The following is a 22,644-nucleotide window of genomic DNA, read 5'->3' on the forward strand; positions in this document are numbered from 1 at the left end:
CCCCAGCTGCGCTCAGCTGGGAGGTCAGGGTTCTGGCTTCATTGCAGGATCCCCAACACTGATACACCAAAGGCCTGGGACGAAAGGGCCTTCTCCCTCTCTGGAGAATGGGATTTTGAAGGAGGAAGGGTCCTAAGGGGGATAATCAAATGGGGCCCTGCCCTTAGGGATAAGATAAATAGGAGGGTCTCAGTCTAGCATTCTCTGGGGCTGTAGCTCTGTCTGCCCCTTGGGATCTGGGCCAGTGCTGGGGGGAGCTGGACCATCAGCTCGGGGAGGGTTGCCCTGTGTCACCCACTGCCTCTCACTGGCTCCCTGCGCACGGAAGGTGAAGAGAGCTCAGGCTGGAGCCATGGACGGACACAAGGACAGGTCGCACTGTCCCCCATGCCAATCGCTAAACAGCCTACCCATCCCTGAGGAACGGGCTTAAGGACTGATCGAAAACCACATTTGGTGACACTAAGACCAGACAACTTCCTTGGACCAGATGCCCACCTCCCCGGTGCTCCACCCCCCACACTCCCATCACCACCCCTGCCACACCACAGCACCTTCCTGGAGTCCTGTACCATCTGGGGGCTCTCAGGGGACCCAACAGCAACCAAGGCCTCTTCAAGGGCAGGCCACATGGTGTTGGGTTGAAGGTCCAACCTCAGGCTTGAACATTCTGCCCACTCTGCTCCCTGCCAGGCCCAACAGTGGGACTCAGGTGGCAGTGCCCAGAGCCCTTCTCCCCAGTCTACAGTCCTCCCCCTTACTCGCCTCTCCCCAGCAGGCACCTGCTCCATGTCCACGACAGGAAGTTTAAGTAACATGGTGATCTCCACTGTTCCCTTGTCCCGACTCTTTCCCAGCACACACACCCCTGGAGGAAAACCCTGGCCGGAGTGCCCAGTGTGCAGGACATTCTCCTGGGCTGCCCTGCTTTATGCAGCCGCTCCTTCAGGGGTTTTGACCTGTCCACAGGCCCCCAAGTAAACAACTACACAGGTTCCCCCTGCAACAAAAACAACAAACTCACTGCCATCAAGTGGATTCCGACGCATAGCAACTCTGTAGGACAGGACAGGACAGGATGCCTGCATGGGTGGCCAAGACGGTAACTCTTAACTGGAGTAGAAAACCTCATCTTTCTCCCACAGAGCGGCTGGTGGTTTCAAACTGCTGACCTATCAATTAGCAGCCCAACGTGTAACCATTCTGCTACCAGGGCTCCTTAACATAGTCCCACCCCAGCCTCCAAATGCAAGGCCCTATGGCACCTCCAGACCACGCCCACGCACAAGGCTGAGCTCAAGAAGCCCCCAGCCCCCTGGTAAGAGGTCTTTCAGGCTGCCTGTCCTCCCACTTCTGAGCCAGCCCACACCCCTCGGGCAGATCATCTCCATCACCCACAGTCACTCTGGGCTCCTGGGCTCATAGCTTTCAGTGACTCTCGTTAGCTGCAGGGTCCCGGCCAGACCCCCAGTGATGACCCCATCTTCCCGATCCAACACTAGGGATTTCCCAGCTTCAGACAGCCCCTGCTCGTCAGTACAGCCCTCACCCTCACTTGCCTAGCAAACCCACCCAGTGCTCCCCTGGCCAAGTGTCATCAACGACCCCCCACCTTTCCCATCCTCGGCCACCTGAGAGCATGGAGCTGAAGCCTGTTCCCTCCAGGGTTAGCAGAGAAATGCATCCTAAAGGCTGTTGTTGTCAGAGGTCATGGACAGCGTCCATTTTAGAGTCACAGAAACAACACCACACACACACACCCCACTACCACCCTACCCCAGGACAGAGTAGCACTGTCTCTTATGGGAGAGGATCACCAGGTCTTTCTGCCACACTCTCAGGGAGCAGCTGAGCCAGCTGGGTCCTTGCTCTAGTCCTGCAAAGCACACACTCCGGAAAGGGGTGGGCATCTGCTCTCGCGGGGCACCCGCCAAAGTCCTGCTGCAACTGTGCTGAGCCTGGCTCCCAGCACAAGTCACCATCTTCAGAGCCAGGGGACAGTGACCCTCCGCTGGCACAGAGCTCAGGCAGGGGCCCGTCTCCTGTCCCGGAGCCTCCGTTTACTGGCTGTGTGACTCTGGCAGGTTTCTTAACCTCCCTGAATCTGCATGCGCGTGTCCATGCATATGTGTGCGTGTGAATGCATGCAAAGTTAGGATAATGCCTGTACCAATCCCAGAGTTGCTGTGGCAGCTGGGGGAAATGAAGCCCCCAGCCTGGAGCACAGTAAACTTGACCGTCGGTCCAACCGTCCGTCCTTCCGTCCGTTGGCTACACTTTGGTGGCTGCATGCTACTGGTTGTGGTCAGGTGCTATTGAGTCAGTTCCAACTCATCGCGAGCCGCGGATGACAGAACCAAGCACTGCCCGCCCTGCGCCATCCGCACGACTGCTCTGATGTCTGAGCCCGCTGTGGGCCTCTGCACTACGCCAAGCTGCCACCTCGAGAGCCTTCCTCCCTGGCAGTGGCCCTCTCCTAGAGCAGACATGAGGTCCTTCTCCAGGGACTGCGTGCTCCTATGATGTGGAAAATCGGGTCCCTCATACTTCAAAAAGCAGAAGTGCCACTTGGGAGGGGCAGCTCTGGGGAGGTCTTCCAGACAAAGACAGACAAGGAAGAAAGGGCTGGTAGTCTTGTAAAAAGCCGACCGATGCAAGCGTTAAGAGTCACAAAAGAACAGTGTCTGGCCCGCTCGGACATGTCCTCAGGAGGGGTCAGCTGGTGGGGAGTGCGGCATGTCAGGCGAGGGTGAGGGGCAGCATGGAGATGGACTGGCACAGTGGCTGCAGCAGCGGGCTCAAGCGTGCCTGAGCTCTTGAGCGAGACGTGGGCATGGCAAGGCTTTGTTCGTGGACCGGCGGAGTCGAACAAGAACGCAGTTTCTCCCTCCTACACAGCGGCCGTGGGGCGCAGCCGACTCCGCCTGTGGGAGGAGCCTGGTGGCACAGCGTTGAGTGCTCAGCTGCGAGCAGAAAGGTCGGGGTGCTTCAAACCCACCCGCCGCTGAACGGGAGAGAGTCGGGCTGTCTGTTCCCACGAAGATTCCCAGCCTTGGAAACCCTGTCCTGGAGGGTCATTCTGCATCTGCAGTGGGTTTTGTTTTATACATTTATTAAAGATTTTACGACTGAAATAAGAGGGGATGGAGGTCTGTAAACTACAACATCAATAACCAGTCCTAGGGGTGGGGTCCCTAATGGCATATCTGTTCGAAATCTGTCCAGAAAGCTGGGAAAGTCCAGGAAGGAGCCACCACCTACGCAAGGGCAGCCTTACATAAGCATATGCATAGGCATATATATCTACATATATGTATACATACACACATGCATATGCATACACATATACCTATGCATATCAATACACATATACATGTACATACTTATACACATATGCATACTCATACACATGGACATATACACATATGCATGCATACACATATACCTATGCATACATATCTGCCTCTACCTATACAAACACATATACATGAGGGAGAATCAAGGCTGTCACGCAGAGCCGAGGGAGCCCCCAGGGGCATGGTGTCTCTTACCCTGCTCCTGGACAGGAGCCCGGGTTGGACAGGAGCCCGGGTTGCCTAGCGGTTAGCATTGGGTTGCTAAGGTCATCAGTTCAAAACCACCAGCAGCTCTGAGAGCCGCAGTCTGAGAAGCCCGCAGGGACAGCTCCACCCTGTCCCATCGGGCTGAGGGAGTCGGCAAAGACTGAAGGCAGTGAGTTTGAGTTTAGCAGGCAGCGGGGTCCCTGAAGGAGAGGCGCTGTGGGGTCTCGGGCTCCCCAGGACAGCACAAGCACATCTCAGGTCACACGCTGAGAACAGGGCTTGGTGGGCAGCCGGGGCCAACCACACATGGTACAGCGTGGCTGCCGTGGTGCAGCTGCTTGGAGCTGCCTCCCTGCTGAACAGTGGGGGCAGGCTTCAGCTGGGGATAGGGTGCAAGAGCACCCAGGATGCTGCACCCCCCATCCTTCAGCCCCACGGCACATGTACCAGAAAACAGCAACTGCTCCCCACCGCTCCCAGCAACCCAAGTTCCCTCTTCGGGGTGCCTGAGGGCCCTTTCTGCTCACAGGTTCATTTCCAGCAGACACCCTCCTGGCAACACCACACACACACACACACACACACACACACACACACACCACACGACCTCTGTCCGGGGCTCTGTCCTAGGACAAAGGGGAATGCTGCCCGCTGTGGGAATGGCTAACAGAAACCCACCAGCCAGTCCCCCGGAGAGAGAAGAGGCAGTGACCCTCTGCAGAGAGCGACAGGCCCGGCAGCCCCAGGGCAGTCCCACTCCCTCCCCCAAGCCGCCATGAGTGGGAACCACCTCAGTGGCAGTGGTTGGCTTTGGCTATGGTCCAAGGATAAGCCCTCCCATCCGAGATGAGAAAAAGGGGCGCCCTCCTCGAGACTTGCTTGAAGGCCAGGACCAGTTATCTCCAGGCCACAGCAAACTCAGTCCCTGTTCTGAGACTGACCCCTCACCCAGCCCAGGCGTCTCCATCTGCCCTGCCTGAGGAGGAGGGAGCCACACAGTGTGCCCTCTGCCCCTTCTGTCCTCCCATGCTCTCCCTTAGCTCACGGCAACCCTGGGGGTGGCTGGGAAGAACACACATACCTGCAGGGTGACAGACACCCACAAAGCTCAGGCTCTCCTAGCTGGAGCACCAACCCCACTGCCACCCTGCTTCACACTCCTGCCCAGCCAGCCAAGGCTTCTCCTCTTCGCCCACTGCCCCTCCCAGAGAGGACTGAGCTCTCCCCAACACCACCCCCTGGCCCAGCAGGGTCTTCTGGGCTGAGCCTTCCAAGCACCCTGCTCTGTGCTGGTCTCCACTCAAACCAGCTGAAACATCCTGGGGACAGGGTCCTCTCTGTCCCGCTCGTTCTGTGGCTCAAGCATCCCCTCAGCTAAACTATCTTAATAAATCACCCAGAGTGAGTCAGAGTCTCTGTCCAAGTGCCCCCACAGCCCCTTGAATGAGCCCAGGATGCGCCTGGCTCGATCGATGCTCACCCACTTATCCGTCTCCACCCCTTTAGATGGGTGCTTGCTGTACACCCAGCTCTGAGAGAGTTTCAGAGGCTATCCATCCTCACGGGAGCTAACAGCCTTGTCTTGATTCCCAATGAGTGGCTGGTGAGTTTGAACCACCAATCTTGTGGTTAGCATCCAACACTACCCAAAAGCACCCATTGGTGGCAAGAACAAAACCACCTAGAGACACGCACATTATCAGCTCCCGGTCACTGGTGCCACGAGTCGGTCTAACTCTGCCTCCTTGCCCACCTCATGCTGGGCAGCACCATCTCCCATCTGTCACTGTCTCAGAGCCTTTCTGCCACAGGATCTTTACACAGGCTTTTTGCTTCTCTCAGAATGCCCTCTGGGCTGAGCAAACTGCAGCTCTCCCTGCAGCGCCATCACCTGAGACATGGACAATTCCTGCACTGCCCCACCTTGGGCAGCAGCCCCTCCCCGGCCTGTCTGTCTCCAGGACATTTCTCCTGAGTGCCATGCCACCTCTGTGGGCACAGCACTCTAGCTAGCACCCACCTCTTGCTGCATGTGAACTGGGCATGCATACTCCTTTGGGCCCAGCACCCAGGCCAGTGTCTGGCCCACAGCAGGACTCACTGAGGGACACGCGTGTCTTCCTCCGTTAGACACCAATCTTGTGCGTCCACCCCCGGGAGGCCAGTGGACGAATCTCAGGCAGCCCCTCAGTCCCAGCCTCAGGAAAAACAGGGCCACTGAGGTGGGGTGATGCCCCTGCTGAGGCCATCTGAGGGGTGGACAGGAAGGGGCAGAGCCTCAAGGATGAGCAGGAGAGTGGGGGCTGAGGGAAGCTTGGCTAGAGAGGCACAGCTGGAATGGGGGTGGGGGGGGCAGCACAGAGGGGAAGCGGGCCGGGAAGGGCTCCTGCTCCCCCGGAGCCCCAGACAGTGTGGGGTTGGGGATGAGAGTGGCGCTCTGCTTTCTGCCTGTCCCACATGGACCCCCATGCAGACCCAGGGCCAGGCCATTTGGGTTTCACACAGTCACCTTCCTGCCTTCATAGCTCAGGCCAACTTGCCGCCAGGCTGGGGCTGGCAGCCTGCCTGTGGTCATGCACTCCATGCTGGGACTAGTGGGGCAGCCGCGTGCAGGATCCCACTGCTCACCCGCCTGGCCCGTCCTCCCCAGCCAGGGGTCACATGTCTTGACTCAGGAGTGAGGAGTCCTGGTTCCCCATTCAGAGCCTGTGAGGCCTGCTGCCCAGGGGCCGTGGGGGTGGGGGTTAGACCATGGGAGAGAAATGGCAACCAAATCTGATCCAAGACCAGGAACAGGACAGGGACCAAGCATGGGAGGAGTCTTCTGTCCCTGTCACTTCCCCATCCTCCGCCCTTGAGCACTGGTCTGTTGTCATTAACAAGATGTGGAGGTCTGGGTCTGGGACCCTCGGAGGGAAGATAAGAGGAGAGAAGACGGGGGGTGGGGGTGGAGAGACGGGGGGCATGCAGCTGCACAGCAAACAGGCAGGGGCCAAGCCACAAACCCTGGGTCTTCCCTGGCCAGCAGAGGCAGTAGATGGACCCTGCTGCCCCCGCCTCACATCCCCGCTGGGAGGCTCAGTGCCTACACCTGATGGGCCCAGGGTCACCCTGTCAAGGCCCGCCTGCGCCCCTCTACTTAGGTATGCAGAGTGTGGGGCCCACTCACTGGCTCCCAAGAACATTTAGCTCTGCTTTCTGGAGTTTTATAAGCCAGCTGTTCAACACCAGCATGATTACAACTTAAGTCCTGTAAACATAAGAGTCGGGAAATTATGCATTTAAAAAAAAAAGGTAATACTCTAAATGCATCAGAGCAGACCTATTTGTCAACTTCCCCCTACCATGGGGTCCCCAGGCCAAGCAAATGGTGAACATGTACCCAGCTGCCAAGCCAAAGGCCTGCGGTTCAAGGCCCCCCAGAGGCACCCTGGAAGAAAGACCATGCGATCCACTTTCCAAATCAGCCACTGAAACCTGGGAGGTACACAGCTCTGCTGGGACACAATGTGTGTGTGTAATGGGGGGGGGGGGGTGTCAAGGTCAAGGTGATCGATGCAGGCTGGGTTTGGCTGGGGGGTTATGCCAGTGAAGTTCTTCTTGCTACTTCCTTCCACGTGGCTCAAACAGGACATGATAGCAAGCCACTGCCCATCCCCTGCTAACTCCACACTCAGTGGGTGCTGTCCCCCAGGCAGCTTCAAAGTGACCACAACAAACTCACTGACACCCAGTCAAGTCCAACTCTAGGGACCCGACCTAGCATTGCTGAGGCTGTAATCCTTTACGGGAGCAGACAGCCTCGTCTTTCTCCTGTGGAGAAAGCTGGGAGAGCCTCCAGCTTACCTCACAGAGCCATCAGATTCCCTAGAGGGACCAGACCGCAGCTATCAGGAAGCACACAAGCCAGGGCTGGCTTTGTTTCATTAGAGCCGGGTGTCAAACCACTGCCCTCAGGTGCCTTCGGCCCCCAATTTGCTCAGACAGACCAACAGCCACACAACAGGAGGGCCGTGTGCCCTGAGCCTCCCCACACACGGCCAGTGTCCCCACAGCTTCAAGGTCCCCCCGCGAGGAGACACAGCTCAGATAATTTACAACTGCCTTCTCTGTGCCTCAGTTTGCTTGCCTGCAAGGTGGGCATACGACTGGCACGTATCTCCTCGGACCGCCGGGAGGGCTTCAAGAGCTAAAGGGTGAAGAAGGCAGAGGGCAGTGCCTGGTGGGTGGTGGGTGCTGTCATAGGGGGATCTGCACAGGACCAATAGTAAATCTTTTCATCTTTACAGACCCCTTTACATAGACCAAACCCCCCTGACACCCTGACACCCCCCCCCCTTACCTAGTCCCATGGCAAGGACTCGGCTCTGCCATTTGAGGGCAAACGTCGCCATGGAAATGACATAAGCAATGAACTTGGCCTCGACTCGACTATCATCTTGTTTACAAAAGCAATCCATGGACCGAATTTGGCCTGTGATGCTGAATCCTCGTACCAAACCCGCGGCTTTTGTTATGAAACGATTGGATTGTTTCTCCCAAGAAGATGCATCACTTTGACCAGATCCTCAGTTGTGGTTGCCATTGGGGACATCAGGCCCTGGATGGCCCACAGCAACCCTGCGACAGAACAGCGGGGACCCCCAGCCCTCGCCATCCTCACGAAGCCTTGTGCATGGCTCTGAAGCGGGACCCTCGGGATGATGTCATTGGCCTCTCTTTGTGAGCTGATGTAATTATCCTCCGTATGAGAAATCCAGACAGCCACGAGGTTTAAGAAGCAGCCCTGGCAGCCATGGGTTCACATGCTGGGCAGCAATTGGAAACCAGGAGCTGCTCCACGGGGGAGAGCGGGGCCGCTTCTCTTACAAAGAGCCACCGCAGCCACCCAAGGGTGGATCAACCAGGTCCATGTGGAAAAAGCCCACCAGCCTGTGCGATCCAAAGATGACTGTAACAAAATCTGAACATGACCATGGGGGACGTATCAGAGCTTAAACTGTGAACACCCAATATGTGGAAGGCTGTGGGGGACAGTGGATACCCCAAATCCATCTGCAGACTCTCCGGTGAAATTAAGCCCCTGGCAGGTCCCTTCTAGTCACGGGCAAGGGACTCAAACATCTCTACTGTGAGACAGAGATGCTTGAAAACGTGATGAGGGTGGCTGGTACGGGGGATAATTTGACACGGGGCCAGCTGGTCTCCATCTTGACCCAACCTGAATTCGCGCTAGGCCTGAGAATTTCTTGCTTGCTCCATGACAACAATTTCCTGCCTGGCTTTTTTAATATTGATGGTGATCTTTTCTTTCATACTCGTGTAGTATTTTTCTACTATTATTTTACTCTTGCCATTTTATCTCGCTTTTAATTGTTATTGTTACTGCTGGGTTCCCCAGTTTGTGAAGCACAGAAGTAGATGCAGAGAGATAAAGATGAGGCAATATTATTGGGGCGGTGGGGGTGGCGCGGAGATGGGGAGGGTGAGGGGATCTGGGGGACAAACGGTCAGGGAGAGGGGAGGGAGCACTAGAACTGATGGTGGTGATGTGTGAATACTGTTTCAAGAAAACCACTGGGGGGGGGGAGTTGATATCATGTGAAAAATGTAGCCAATGCCATTAAACAATATGTATAGAAATTGTTTAATAGGAACCTAATTTGCTATGTAAGCTCCCACCAAAACACAATAAAATTCATCTTTTTTAAAACACAGTTACAGTCTCAGAAACCCACAGGAGGTTCTACTCTGTTTATGGGGTCGTTATTGGTTGGGAGTTTGAGTTTGTGTGAGGTTTATGAGGCAGGAAACCGACGCAGTCACATTTCTAGGAAGGGGCCCTGGTGGCACTGTGGACTAAGCATTGGACTGCCAGTTACCAGGGCGGTGTTCTGGGGAGAAAAACGGGGCTATCTGCTCTGTGGGATCCCCCGGCACGGTCTTTCTGAGTCAGCAATGGCCCATTGGCAGTGTGTTTTGGGGGGTATGTTACCCAGGCAGGATACAATCGATAGATCAGTTTGTATCATGTGTCGATCTCTTTGGAGATACGAAAGAGATGAAACAAACAAACAAGCGGCGACCAAAGGGAACTACTGTCGCCAAGAAAGAAGAGTTGGGAGCGGAGTGTGTCCCTCTGCTGAGAACCGCCTAGACCCGGGGCAAGATTGATGTGAAGGCACTTAGAGATCTCCAAGGGCTGTGGGCCCACAGATGCTGGACAGGAGGCAAGGACCGGCCCCCAGATCCTACAGAGATGGAAAGCCTTCCTTTACTTAGAGCTGGGTCCTGGTCTGACTTCTAGCCTCCTGAGCTCTAAGAGAATACACGTCTGTCTGTTAAAGCCATCGACCTGTGGTATTTTCTGTTATAGTAGCGCTAGATAACAAAGATAGCCCTGGGGTCTATTCCAACTCGGACAAGGCAGAGTTAAACGGCCCCCATGGGGTTTTAAGACTATAAATCTTTACAAAAGCAGACTGTCAAACTTTTCACCTGCTGAGCGGCTGGTGGGTTCAAACCGCAGGTCTCTTGGTTAACAGCCAAGTTAGCTTTAACCACGGTGCCACCAGGGCTCTATAATAGTAGGTTATGATTTTAGCTGTGTTGTCATGATCCCACATGATAAGTGAGAAAAATCAGACCCAGAGAGATGAATGTCTTCCCTAGGGGATGCAGCGAATGAGCTGACAACACCCACGGTCCCCCAGCCCACAGATAGACCTCCTTCCAGACTCCTGCTTCCCCATCAGCATTCAGAGCTTCTGAGCAGGGCTCCGGGGCTGGACAGAGATGAATGGCAAGTCAGGGCTGTAGGCTGTCCAGCACCCACCTCAGTAGCCCAGATGCCCTCGCCTTAGGGTTGCCTGAGCTTGCAGGGAAACCCCGTAGAGGCCCGGCCTGTCCGGAGAAGATCCTCTAAAAACAGGAACAAGGCTAACGCTCAGACTCCCCCACCCCCACTTTCTAATCAGGGCTGATTGCAGGCTAAGTGGAATAGCAGCCGCGGGTACAGCTCCATTGAATTTACAGCTGTAGCCTGGGCTTGGAAGCAGCTGCTAAACTCTGCAAAACTACTGGCTGGGCCCTAGGGATCTGGGAGTGGAATCAGGAAACCTGGAGAATCCAAAATGCCACGTGTGGGCTGGAGAGAGGGCGAGCGCAGGGATTCCAGGTCTCCACAGAGCAGCTTCGTTCCCGGGCAGAGTACCTCTGTAATCAAGACAACCTGGTTTGTCGAGGATCCTCCTCTGCTGTCCCAGCATGATTACTGGTAGTGTCCCAGACCAGACAAGAAACTGCAGTCCCCCTGTGGTGGCCTTGTGCATGGACCTAATGTCTGTGCACACCAGGACACCTATGGAGGACAACCCAACACAGGCACCCAACACATGACGGGGACACAGAGTCCCCCACTACTCAGTCTGCACTACAGACCCACACACTCCCAGAGCCTGGGGCTAACACAGCACCCTCAGATAGACCCAGGTCCACGCAGCCAGAGGCACTGCCCAAATTCTCATTCCCTCTGTGGGTGCAGCAAGGGGCAGGGAAGCCACTCCTCAGGCCATGCCTGCTGGCACAGGTCAGGTGGGTACAGTCATTCACTCAATTAGTAATATTCAAGAATCAGTGTCCAGGGACACACAGCTGTCTCCCAATGGCCTGCCACTGGCCAGCCATGGTTGTTACTTACTGGAGTGAGCCCCGTCCACTTTCCAGGTATTACCCTGTCCTAAGTACCTGCCCAAGAACCATGCTGAGGTGCCCGGTGTCCAATGTACAGCATGGCCTCCTCCAGGTCCAGAGCTTGCTCGTTCTCTCCCATCTGACCTCCTCTGGGAAGGCATCAAGTGATTCCTCTCCCAGGTCAGCTTATCCCAGGCTCCTGTCTCAGCACTTCGGTCTCCCAACTGCTTGGCTCCACCCTCCCTGAGGCTAGGGCCCGGGTGGGTCTTCTCTGCTTAAGATGAGGGTCCAAACCCTTGCCAGCCAGGCGAAGGCTTCCTAGGGTAGAGGCAAGGGTGGCAGCTCCTATCTGAGGGGTCAGGATGCTAAGCTGCAAGGCAGGGAGGGTTAGCCCCATACAACTAAGAGTTCTAACCAGCTGCCCAGCAGCCTGTCAATCAAATCCTAGAGCCCTATCCCAAAGGGCCCTCTACGAGGGGCAGCCACTAAGACCTGACCAAAAAACCACAAACACAAACTGACTGCCACTGGGTCCATGCCGACTCACAGCGACCCCTAGTCCTGAAACTGGAGTTATTGACGAGAGTAGAAAGCCCAGTCTTTCTCCCACAGAGTTGCTGGTGGATTCGAACTACCAGCCATGCAGACCAAAGCCCAAGCACAACCACTGCACCACCAGGCCTCTGAGCTGGAGTGGGAATGGGAAAGCACCAGCTGGTGGGTTTGGCCACTGGTCAGAAAACACCCCAGAGACAAAGATAGTGCAGAAGAGCCTGCTGTGCTGAACTTGGGTGGAATCAGGGCTCTGAAGCGGTTCAGTCACAGGAACAACACAGCGAAATCAGAACAGATCCAAATTTGTAAACTGTGCATGTGTCTGCCTGATCATCGGAATGGGAAGGACAAGAGGGAGGGAGGGGGAGAGGGGGAAACTAGGAAGAACATGATGAATCTGGTGCATCCTTCGAGAGCCGATGCAGGAGAATGGGTTCCTGCGGGACTGTAGAGAGTGAAACAGGGCAATGTAGTTGGCCACCATCTTTGAGCCGGAACCGTTGTTTCTGACTGTCTTTCAGGAGATTTGGTTGCTGTGCAGCACACGTGCGCGCACGCACACACACACACACACACACACACACTCCAAGGGAGTGTCCGTTCCTAGCAGAGTATGTACCTGTCATTACTCCCATCACAGTGATGATTCAAGATGCCCACCTTTCACAGATGTTAGTCTGCTCTGGTTTCGATTCATCAGCAGTGACTGAGCCAGGAGGAGACATCCGGGCTGCTCTAGGGCAGCAGTACCCGCCAGAACGGTGGGCAGCAGTACCCGCCAGAACGGTGGGCAGCAGTACCCGCCAGAACGGTGGGCAGCAGCAGTCAGGCCAGGTGTGGCTCCTGAGCATAGGAAACGAGTCTGGTGTGCTTGAGGAACCGGATGGATTCGTTTCAGTATTTCCTAGCGACGTTTAAACATCACACCGAACTAGAGCTGACTCAGTCTCCCCAGCTCCAAAATGGGGCTGGGGACAGACCCCAGTCACTGTGAGGATAAAGGGAGACGAGGCTGGGGAAGCCCTTGGCCTACGTCGGACACATAGCGGCGTGGATCTTATCAGTGAGTCGTTTGCATGTACTCCTGAGTACCCGCAAGAGTGGAATGAAACCACGACCTTGAAGCTAGACCGTGGTCACCCAGACACCCAGACTCAGCACCACACCGCATCTCTGCATCCCATGGAGAGGCTCCCCCAGCTAAGCAGCCAGATCAGGAGCTCCTTTGGGACACCCATGGCAGCCCCCCCGCCCGTGCTGAAAGTCACCCAGACTGTGTTGCCAGCACCCCTTTCCTCTCCGCCTAGACCCAGGCATCTCAGAAAACCCTTCGCTACACAGGAGGGAGCTTAGAAGCAGGGCTCTGGAAAATTCCTGGTGCGCGGAGGGCAGGCCCGGGAAAGGCGGCAGGACGGATCCGGTGAGCTCATCCCGGCAGCAGGCTCGCAGTTCCCACAGAGGCCCGTGGCGTCGGGAGGGGGTGGCTGGGTGGGAGCGGGTGGTGGTGGTGGTGGTGGTGGTGGTGGCGGCGGCAGTGGCGGCGGCAGCAAGGGGTGTGGGGTGAGGAGAGGGAGGCTGGGTGGAACTCGTAATAATAGCGGCTTTGTGCTCCGCTTCCTAGCTCCCTGGGAACGCCAGGAAGATTATGAAACCCGGTGTCTTTGGGAATGCCAGGATATTAGCTGGAAAAAGAATAATACGAAAATAAAATAATGCTGGGGATGGAGACAGTAGACGATTAGCAGACGGAGCCAGGGCCTCCTGCTCGGCGGAGGGAGCCAGGCTTGGCCCGGGCTGAAGGTTTCAGGGAAAGGCTGCCCGCACTAATGAGCAGACAGGGCCTGACTTCCAAAGAGACGTCTTCAAGAAGGGAATTGGCAAGAGTAGCACAGCCTGCTGGGGGACATGCAGGCCAGGGAGGGGTATTGGGAGGCCAAGGGACACCACAGGCCTGATCCTGGGGTACAGACATCCCCCCAAAATGGCCCCAGTCCTGGGAAAGCCACCTGGACCCCACCCACAGTACTTCCCTGAGACTCCTTTGAAATCTGTCTCAAGAAGTTCTCTTCTTGGAAGCTCTTTCTTCTCCCTCCCCGATTCCAGCCTCCAGCCTTCAGAGATTCAGTCTGTGTGGCGCATTTACATCCACAGGTGAACCCCTCTCCTGGGGGAGCAGGAAGGATCCTCCCTCTCCCTCCAGGACCCCTGCCTCACACCTTCGGCCAGGTAGGGAAAATGCCTCTCCAGAAAGGCATCCCAAGGGGGCTGCTTGGACCGCCATGTGCCTCTTCTTGAGGTCCTCTGTGCCCAGCACCCTTGCTACCCAGAGATGGTCCCTGAACCCGCCGCCTCGACATCCTGCCCAGGGACTGTGAGAAGCAGAAACTCTGCACCTCACCAAGACCTCCGGGTGAAGAGGCTGCACTTTAACCAGTCGTTTCTTGAGCTTCTTACACCTGGGTAGTGCTCCTCTGCCTGCATCATGTCCTATAATTCACACACACACACACACACACACACACACACACACACTGGGGTGCAGCCACCTTCGGCAATGAGGTCACAGAGGGACAGACGGGCTAAAGGAGTGAGAGACCTGTCCGTAGCTAGCCAACAGATGAAGCCAAGATCAAACCAAATCCACCTGACGCGGAAGCCTCACCCATTCCCGGAGGCAGCCCATGGGACTCCATGGGCACCAGCCACCAATGGGCACAGACCAGCACTCCCCACAGTTGCTAGGTCCCAGCACCCAGAAAACCCCACCATCTGCCCCAGGACCTGCTGGGGCATCAGTGGGTGCCAAGGCTAAGCCAACCAAGGCCGAACACTTGATGGGGAACCCAGGCCATCATGAGTCCTGGCAGGGAGCATGTGAAGCTGACCGTGGAAAGGTAGTGTGTGTGTGTGGGGGGGGCTTGCGTGCATGCGCACGCATGCATGTGAATGGACTGCATAGCTATTGCCAGGTGGCCCCGACTCTCCTCCAAGCTTTCCAACACTTTGTGTCCTGGGCTTAGGGAGCGGGGGGGGGGGGGGGGTTGGGGATCTCTCCAGGCAGTGGTCTCTGTCTGGATCTCTGTGCCAGTCAAGTCCCCGGGGGTCCAGTGTGCTGGTTTCCCCAGCACATCCACGTCCGTCACAGGCAGGTCAACTTCCCGCTCTGTGGACTCTGTGGTGTCGGATAGTTTCTCCCACCTCAGAAACTAAATCAGTTGGCATCTCTACGTCTGAGAAATGAATGCCCCTTGCTTCTCCCAGTCACTGAGTCATGACAATTTGGCAGTGGGGTCCTGCAAGGCAGGCCAGCCCCAGAGTCTGTCCACGTTTCCATCCACACGCTCCAGGCACCCCCAGCCTCACTCTCCACCCAGGACCCACCGCCCACTCGCCAGCCCACCCTCAGCCCTGGCCTCGGTGCTCCAGGCCGCCTGGCAGGCAACCAAAGACCCGTCTTCCTCACCCTGCATGCACTCCACAGTGTGTCAGACTCACTGGGGGCCAAACGTGAACTCATCGCATGCCCCACCCGTGGTCTGGGGAGAGAACGACTCCAGGGTCCACCCAGTGGAGTCTCGGGGCCTCTCTGACTCTCCTCCCATTGCCCCCAGTCAGATGATCACCTCTCCTGCTGGGATGTCCACCGACTCCTCTTCGACAGCCTCTGCAGGGGTCGCTTCCTAACGCCCGCACCCACACCAGCATTTGTAGCTTCCCCACTCACACCGCCTGCCCCTAAGGTTCACTGAAGAAAGGCCCAGCACGGGCTCTTCCCGTGCGAGAAGCACCCCTCCCGGACCTGGGGGAATCCCATGGCCAAGGAGAGATGTGGCCAGGATGGCCGATCAGGACAGCCCACTCGGGCCCCCCAGCACCTGGCCTTGCTTAAGCAGTGCCCTCTCTTCTCTGGGGTCTCAAGCTACGGGAAGAGTATTTCCAGCTGCTGTTAGCGCTGGCGCTGGTTCTGGGCTGGGCTGGGCTGTCTGTACGGGTGAGGTAAGCCTTTCGTCACCACACCCACCTTTGCGACCACACACACACAGCCAGCCGGTGTGAGAAGGCCACGTCAGGAGCAGAGAGTCCTGGTGGCACTCGGTGAACCCCCATTCCCAGGCAGGTCCCATGCCTGACCTGTCTCTGGGGCTCACCCGGTGACACAGCGATAATAAATTAAAGCCCCACAGTCGCCTGCTAAGTCTGCCCAAAAGTCTCCAGCCCTCCGTGGTGTGTTCCCCAGCTGACGCCTCTGGGGGGATTCGAACCCCTGTCCATTCAGTCGACCTCGAGCATTCTCAACATTGGCGTCACTGGGGCACTACCTGGAAGCCCATGAGCCCCCTTCTCCCGTGAGCCGGTCTGAGTCAGGATGTCTATCTGAGGAAATTGGGGTGTACTCAAGGGGTGGGGGGAGGGGTGCCTGGCCTTCTCAGGCCTGCCTCTGTGACCAGCTAGGGCCTCTGACTCTACCACTCTCTCCCTATAGCCCTCCCCCTTCAGCCAGACCCCAGGACCACCACCACCCCTTTCACAGGGGTCGCCCAATTCATCACAGTAGTAAAATTACAGTGATGAAGTAGCAACCAGAAGAATATGATCGTTGCTGGGCGGAGGGGGGGAAGAGGGGAGGGAATCACCACCACATGAGGAACTATATGAAAGGGTCGCGACATGAGGAAGGTTGAGAACCGCTGGTCTAAAGACACCACAAGCCCGCATGCAGTCACACCAGCCCCAAACAACCCCAGGCACCCTGGCAGCCCCCGTCCCACTCAGCCCTGGAGGGTGCAGCCGCCTACCAGCGCCCCTTCGAGGGCAAACACAGCTGCGGGCCCCGTCTTCTGCAGTGGCTCCATGCGGCGGCGCCAGCGGCGGCGGCGGAAGGCATCCGTCTTGCGGTACTCCAGGTGGAACTTCCAGCCGAAGAGAGATGCGTACTCCCAGCCTTCGCCCTCCGCCTCTGCCTGCCGGTGCTGGGGGGGGTGGTACAGGCCACTCAGAGGCTGGGCTGGGGGGCCCTGGGCTTGGCTCCAGCTGTGCCTGCCCTCCCTACGCCCTAGTCTCCTGGGGAAACCTGGGAAGGCCACCTGGAGGAGGGGGCCTTTGAGCCACTTCTGCAGGAGGCCAGAGCTAAAGAAGAGAGGAGGCGTCCTGGGCTGAGGTAAGAATGGAATGGATGGAGGTGAGGCGTGGATGGAATAAGGCTCTGGGGAACCTGGGGTTTGTTTGACTTAGGGGTGGACTTCTTGGATCCCAGGTTTTCCTGACATTCCCTGTTCCTTCTTCACAGCCCGGCTTATGGAAATGAACAGAGGTGGGCCTGCCAGTCAGGGGAAGACTTCACTCCCCAAACCCCAGGATCTCTCCCCCCAAGGGCTGGGCCTAGGTCCTCTGGGGCCAGGAAGCCCCCAAACCCAGTCTGCACAGACCCAGCCCTGCCCTTCCAAAGACCTGGGTACCCTGAGAGCACCTGGGGGGCCAAGAGGGGGGCTGTTGTGGGCATTTCAAAAGGTGTCAGTCCTGGGGTCAGCTGCGCCCCTCTCCCAGGAAAGCTGCTGGTGGTGAAGAGACTGGGGGCAGGGGGAAAGCTGGCCAGGTTTCATCCCTCCCCTCTGTGGGCACCCCTCATGGAGGGAGAGAGCCCCGTCTACTGGTTCATGACACCAGGTGCAGCATGTTGCCCGGCCTGCACCCAGCGAGATTCCTCTCTAGATTCCATGGAGTCAGAGAGGTGGGAGCAGGGCTCACCAGAGCCACTCCTGGTCTGGGGGAAGGCCTGGTTCTGTGGCCGAATTTCCGACGTGTGCTTGGGAGAGAAGGCATAGGTAAAGTGGACCCAGAGGGGCAGCATCGGCCTGATGTGACCTCAAAGTACTCTGCACAGGCTTGTGTCCCAGACCTCTGTGCACAGTTGTGTGCACGTGTGCTCACACTGTGTACATGGCCCCCAGTAAATACTCTGGGGTCCACCCAGCCCCCCACCCACGTGCTTCCTGGCTTCTATGAGTGCCCACAGCTACAGAGGCTTGCCCTTGGCTGAAGATGGTCACCTCACAGGGGAGGGACAGGGCTCCGCCTGCCCTGAGTCAATGAATGGCAGCCACGAGGGTGCCCGCTGCCCCCACCCCTGCACGGGCCCCCGGCTGCCCCCACCTCACCTTCCTCAGGGCTTCCATCTGGCTGAGGTCCCTCCGGCGCAGGCGGACCCAGCGCCGCCGCCGGTGTGTGTAGTACATCTTCTCGGCCGGGACCCAGTGCCTGGGCTTCCGATCCGGGGGGATGGTGATGCTGTACTCCCAGCCTGGAGGAGGGGCACCAGTCACGTACCACCCTTCAGCCCCCACCTCCCCTGGGGACCCATTGGGCACACTCGTAGGCACCTGGGCAGCCAACACCCACCCACAGTCCTGATGAATAGCCTGAGGTCAGAGCAGCTCCCAGGAAGCCCCCAAATGAGTAGCCTTGTGAGGGCCAGACCCCAAGCCAAGGGACCCCTGCATGTAACCATTCCACCCCTCCCACGAGACAGAGAGCTGCAGGCTGGCTGCCCCGCCCAGGGACCTGCCCACCTTGCTCGTCCACGGCCCGATTGAGGTCCGTGGACCACTCTTCGTCCTCCCACCGCCAGCCCAGGGGGCACTCGATGTCGTCCTTAGGCAGCACCTTCTCCCCATTCTGCGAGCAGACACGAGCACGTGAGGCAGAGACTCGAGGCCCAGCCTGAGCTCCACACAAAAGGATGGAGCCCACAGTGAGCCAGATGGCTCTGGCCAGTGTCCAGTCCCTGGGGCCACCCTGACTTCTGTGTACCAGAGCCGGGACACTGGGGAGAAAGACCCCGCACTTCTCTAAGGCACAGACCCCGCCTGCCCCACCAGTGACCCCTCACCACATCCGTGTAGTTGTCGCTCATGTAGATCCACTGGCCGCCAGGGAGCCGTGTCTGGTTCTCAAACACCTCCTCCACGAAGCTCAGGTGGCCGGCATCAGCATCATGGAGCAGACTGTGGAGAGCCCCGTCAGAGACTCACTCTACAGAGACTGCACTACACAAAGACCTGCCCCATGCCCACCCCGAGTCAAGGTAAAGCATCAGGTGCCAGCCTCATGCTACCCAACTTCAGAGAGAGGAAAGGGAGGTGCAGAGGAGGTGCAGAGGGGCCTGGGCAGGGGCACCAACAGACAGTCACAGCAAGGGACAGAAACAGCCAGACCAGAAGCCATACTCCAAAGGCCTGGGGAGTCTTGGAAGCTCAACAGAGAGGCCGAGAAATGCACCAGGGCACCAAGCTGCAGGCTCAAGATCTGAGCCCTTAGGGCTACATCTAGGATCATGTGATGGCCGTGAGGTTGGGGTTTGGGGAGGTTGTGTTTTGGTTGTTGCTGCTGCTGTTTTTCTTGCTTGCTGCTTTTTGGTTTGGGGTGTTGTTGTTTATTTGTTTTTCCTGATACTTAAAAAAAATGGAAACAAAGAGCTATGGAAAGTCAACCTAACAGGACGGGCGTCGAGAAGGCAGCAGAGACGGGAGTGCGGACAGAAGAAGCCATGCCGAGAGAAACTCCAGATCCCCACAGTCACTGCCCTCCAGTCGAAGCCGGCTCACGGTGACCTGACAGGACAGGGTGAGGCTGTAGAAAGTCTCGTCTTTCTCCCGTGGCGCGGCAGGTAGGTGCAATCTTGCGGTCCTCAGCCCACTGCATCATAACCCAAGACACCCGCCCAACCAATGCCAATGGGTGGCTACACCCGTGGCTGGAGTGTGGTTCTGGCTGCGAACAGAGGTCTGACAAACAGAGCGCTGGGAGAACCCCAGTCTGGGAGTGAGACCAAGCGGCCATGCCTATGACCAGCATGGGGTGCAGGACTTGGCAGAGTAAGTCAGAGAGCCCTAGCCTTTGAGGGAAAGGTTCAGGGTGAAGTGAGGGTTGCTGGGGAGGGGGGGGGTTACGGGGGCCGGGGAGGCAGGGAGTGGATCCTGGCCTGGCTGTCTGCAAACTCTCGCTACCCACAACTCACGTCTTCTCCGGACACACGAACCAGTCCCCAGCCCAGGCCCAGCCAGCCGAGGGCCGGAAGCTGTCTTTGGGTAGCTTGATCTTGCCCGTGACATCAGAAAACTTGGGGTAGGTGAGGCCCGTGGTGCCCCAGTTCCCAACCAGGGCCAGCTTGGTCTGGTTCTCATACTAGAAAAAGCAGAGCACTGAGTCAAGGCCATGGGCACATCTCGGCAGGGGGCAGCGGGTGAGGAAGACGCCAGGGTGGGTTGACTGGCACTCACGGTTTCAGCAAAGACAGAGAGCTTCCCCTCCGCAAACTGATTGAACTCCTTCTCGTCCACAGAGAGCCCGAACCAGAGCTTGACCCGAATCTGCACCGGCATCCGGGCTCCAGGCACCCCCTCCATCGGATACTAGCACCAGAGAAGGGCAGGCACACATAGCCCCCGTCAGGACCTGTGCCCTGTTGGGGACTCACCACAGTGTCAAGCAAAGAGGGGTGACTATAAAATTAAAACACCTTCTTCCTGCCCGCCAGGGTTCCGGAGAGCCCTGCGTCCTTCCCAGGTCAAATCTCGCTGCAGAGATAGGGGTCCCCTGGCCCCCCACCACATCCTTGTGTCTGATCTTTCCAGAACAGTGTTGTCCCATGAGGAACGACGTTCTGCAGTCCCGTGACTCAGGATGGCAGCCATGAGCCACGTGTAGTAGCTGAGCCCGTGACATGTGACTGGTGGGGCCGAGGAATGACATCTCTGTTTTCTTTCAAGTCCACGGAACCTCCCTCACCATAGGGGGTTCCCACATTGGACAGCCCAGGTCTAGAACTTGTTTCTCAAGGAAGTACAAAAATTCAGGCCTGGCAGCAGAAGAAATGAAAGCTTCCCCCTTCAATTTCAGTATTTCTCGATTTGGTTTGGGTTGGGGTTTTGGTTTGAGGATGGGGGGTTGTTTTTCTTGGGAGTGGGGGGCCCTCTAACATCCCTGCCATCTCAAGTGCTTATCAGCGTGTTAACCACGATCCACTGGTCTTTTTATCCTGAGGCTTTCAGAAGCTCTGCCCAAAGGGAATAACCACCGCACAACATTACAGAGAAAACCAGTCTCCACAATTACTTCACCGTTTGATGGAAATCAAAGATCAGATGTGGCCCGAGGAGCAGAAAGTCCTCGCCTTAGAGAGAGCGTTAGAGGTGGGGTGCACATGAGCTTGGAGGGGTGGCCCCTGGGGAGCAGGGAGTTTTTATGGGTTCAGAAGTGGGAGGGGGGTCATGGAAGGGTCTCACACCAGTGGAGGAGGCCGGGCTGCCTGGAGGTAGAGCCCAGGGAGGGCAGAACCTTGGCATCCAAGGCAGTGGCACCCACCCTTGCCCTCGCCCACCAGCCCCTCTTCAGGATGCTCCTCAGAGAAGCCCTGTAGCCCACGAGTCACCCCTGAACCCCTCCCCAAGGCTGTTTGCTTCAGCTGCCTCCCGCGGGTGAGTTACCTCCTTTTCCCCTCAAAACCACTAGCCCTAGGGAGAGGGCAGGAATGCCTGACCCCTCCCTTCCCCCCTATCCACCCTCAGCTCACCCCCCTGCCCTCCCCCAGACGGGGCCAGCGTGCTGGACCCAAAATAGCAACAGCAAATAAAGAAATGTCTAGTTTGGGGTTCCTCTCCCTCTCAGTTGGTGCTCATTTTTTCCAACTTTGGTTTAAGTTAAGAAACACCAATGTTTTTTTGGTCACTGCTGGCTGCCAGCATTTTTGTAGAGCTTGCTCAGGAGCTACTGGCGGGCCTCCTAAACTCAGTGGGGAAGACTTCGAGAAACAATTCTAGATCCCATTACCCCCCCGTGCCTCCCCCCCAACAGCCTGTGCCTGGAATCAGGGAATTTTTTCAGCTTGCGTTTCCCCAAGGCTCTCGGGCTGAGAGGTCAGAGCCTGAAGCTCTTCCAGTCCCAGGGGGTCCGTTGGGCATGTGCTTGCTGTCCCCCCCACCCCCTCCACTGGAGCCAGACAGCCTGCCCTGATCAAGCTGCTCAGAGGAGGCCCTTGCGGGACTTCCTGTCCTTTCTGCCCTGCTAGGCTACATGCTGGCGTGGGAAGGTAGAGAGCGGGATTCTAGGTGGTTAGGCAGCACGTGAGCAGGTGGGAAAGGTGGTCCTCATGTCTAGGTCAAGGTTCCATCTCCTCTGACACCTGCTCCAACCTCCCCCCACAATCACCCCTGCCACCCCAGCCTTGAATCAGCCTCCATCACACTATCTATGGATCCCAATTTCCCTGGGGAGCGAATGAACACCCCAAAAGGGAGAAGGGGGTACTGACATTCGTAATCAGCATGACCCAAAAACCTAATGTAGCCCTCTGAGTGTGTGGTAGACAGCAGCTGTATCCTTAGTTTACATGTGAGAAGACAGTGAGCAGTTCAGTCTCTGGACATCCAACCCAAGGCCACACAGAGTTCCAACCGGCCCCGACACCATGACCACACACCCTTCACTACAAGAGCCTGCCCACCACCACCACCACCTCCGCCCTGACCTGGCCCAGGGGTAGCCAAAATGACTGGCCAAGAAATAAATGGGTTCACCAAGAGCCGCCCAGACTTCCTGGAAGAGGTCATCCTGGTGCTGAAGAGGCCAAAAACCAAAGCAAACTCACTGCCATCGAGTCAGTGCCGAACGATGGAGCCCTACCCTGTGTGTTTCCAAAATGGTAACTGTTGATGGGGATAGAAAGCGCACTCTTTCTCACAAAGCGCTGCTGGTTGTTTTGAACTGTCAACCACGCAAATTGCAGCCCAGCACATTAACCACTACACCGCCAGGGGACTATGGTGATGGGAGTGGACAG

At 57.2% G+C, this 22,644-nt stretch overlaps 1 protein-coding gene across 21 annotated transcripts in view; it reads right to left on the minus strand.

Moving 5' to 3' along the window:
* Window positions 1-22,644, minus strand: part of DYSF (dysferlin) — a 213,819-nt gene that overhangs the window by 92,568 nt on the left and 98,607 nt on the right. For all 21 annotated transcript variants that reach the window (XM_075556961.1, XM_075556967.1, XM_075556969.1 and 18 more), the window contains 6 exons: window positions 20,087-20,218; window positions 19,825-19,991; window positions 18,697-18,811; window positions 18,377-18,482; window positions 17,966-18,108; window positions 16,607-16,780 (listed from right to left, as the gene is read on the minus strand). In XM_075556961.1, coding sequence (XP_075413076.1) covers window positions 16,607-16,780; window positions 17,966-18,108; window positions 18,377-18,482; window positions 18,697-18,811; window positions 19,825-19,991; window positions 20,087-20,218 — 837 coding nt within the window. The remainder of the gene's footprint in view (window positions 1-16,606; window positions 16,781-17,965; window positions 18,109-18,376; window positions 18,483-18,696; window positions 18,812-19,824; window positions 19,992-20,086; window positions 20,219-22,644) is intronic.

Source organism: Tenrec ecaudatus, chromosome 8 (genome assembly GCF_050624435.1).
Source record: "Tenrec ecaudatus isolate mTenEca1 chromosome 8, mTenEca1.hap1, whole genome shotgun sequence".
Lineage (NCBI taxonomy): Eukaryota > Metazoa > Chordata > Mammalia > Afrosoricida > Tenrecidae > Tenrec > Tenrec ecaudatus.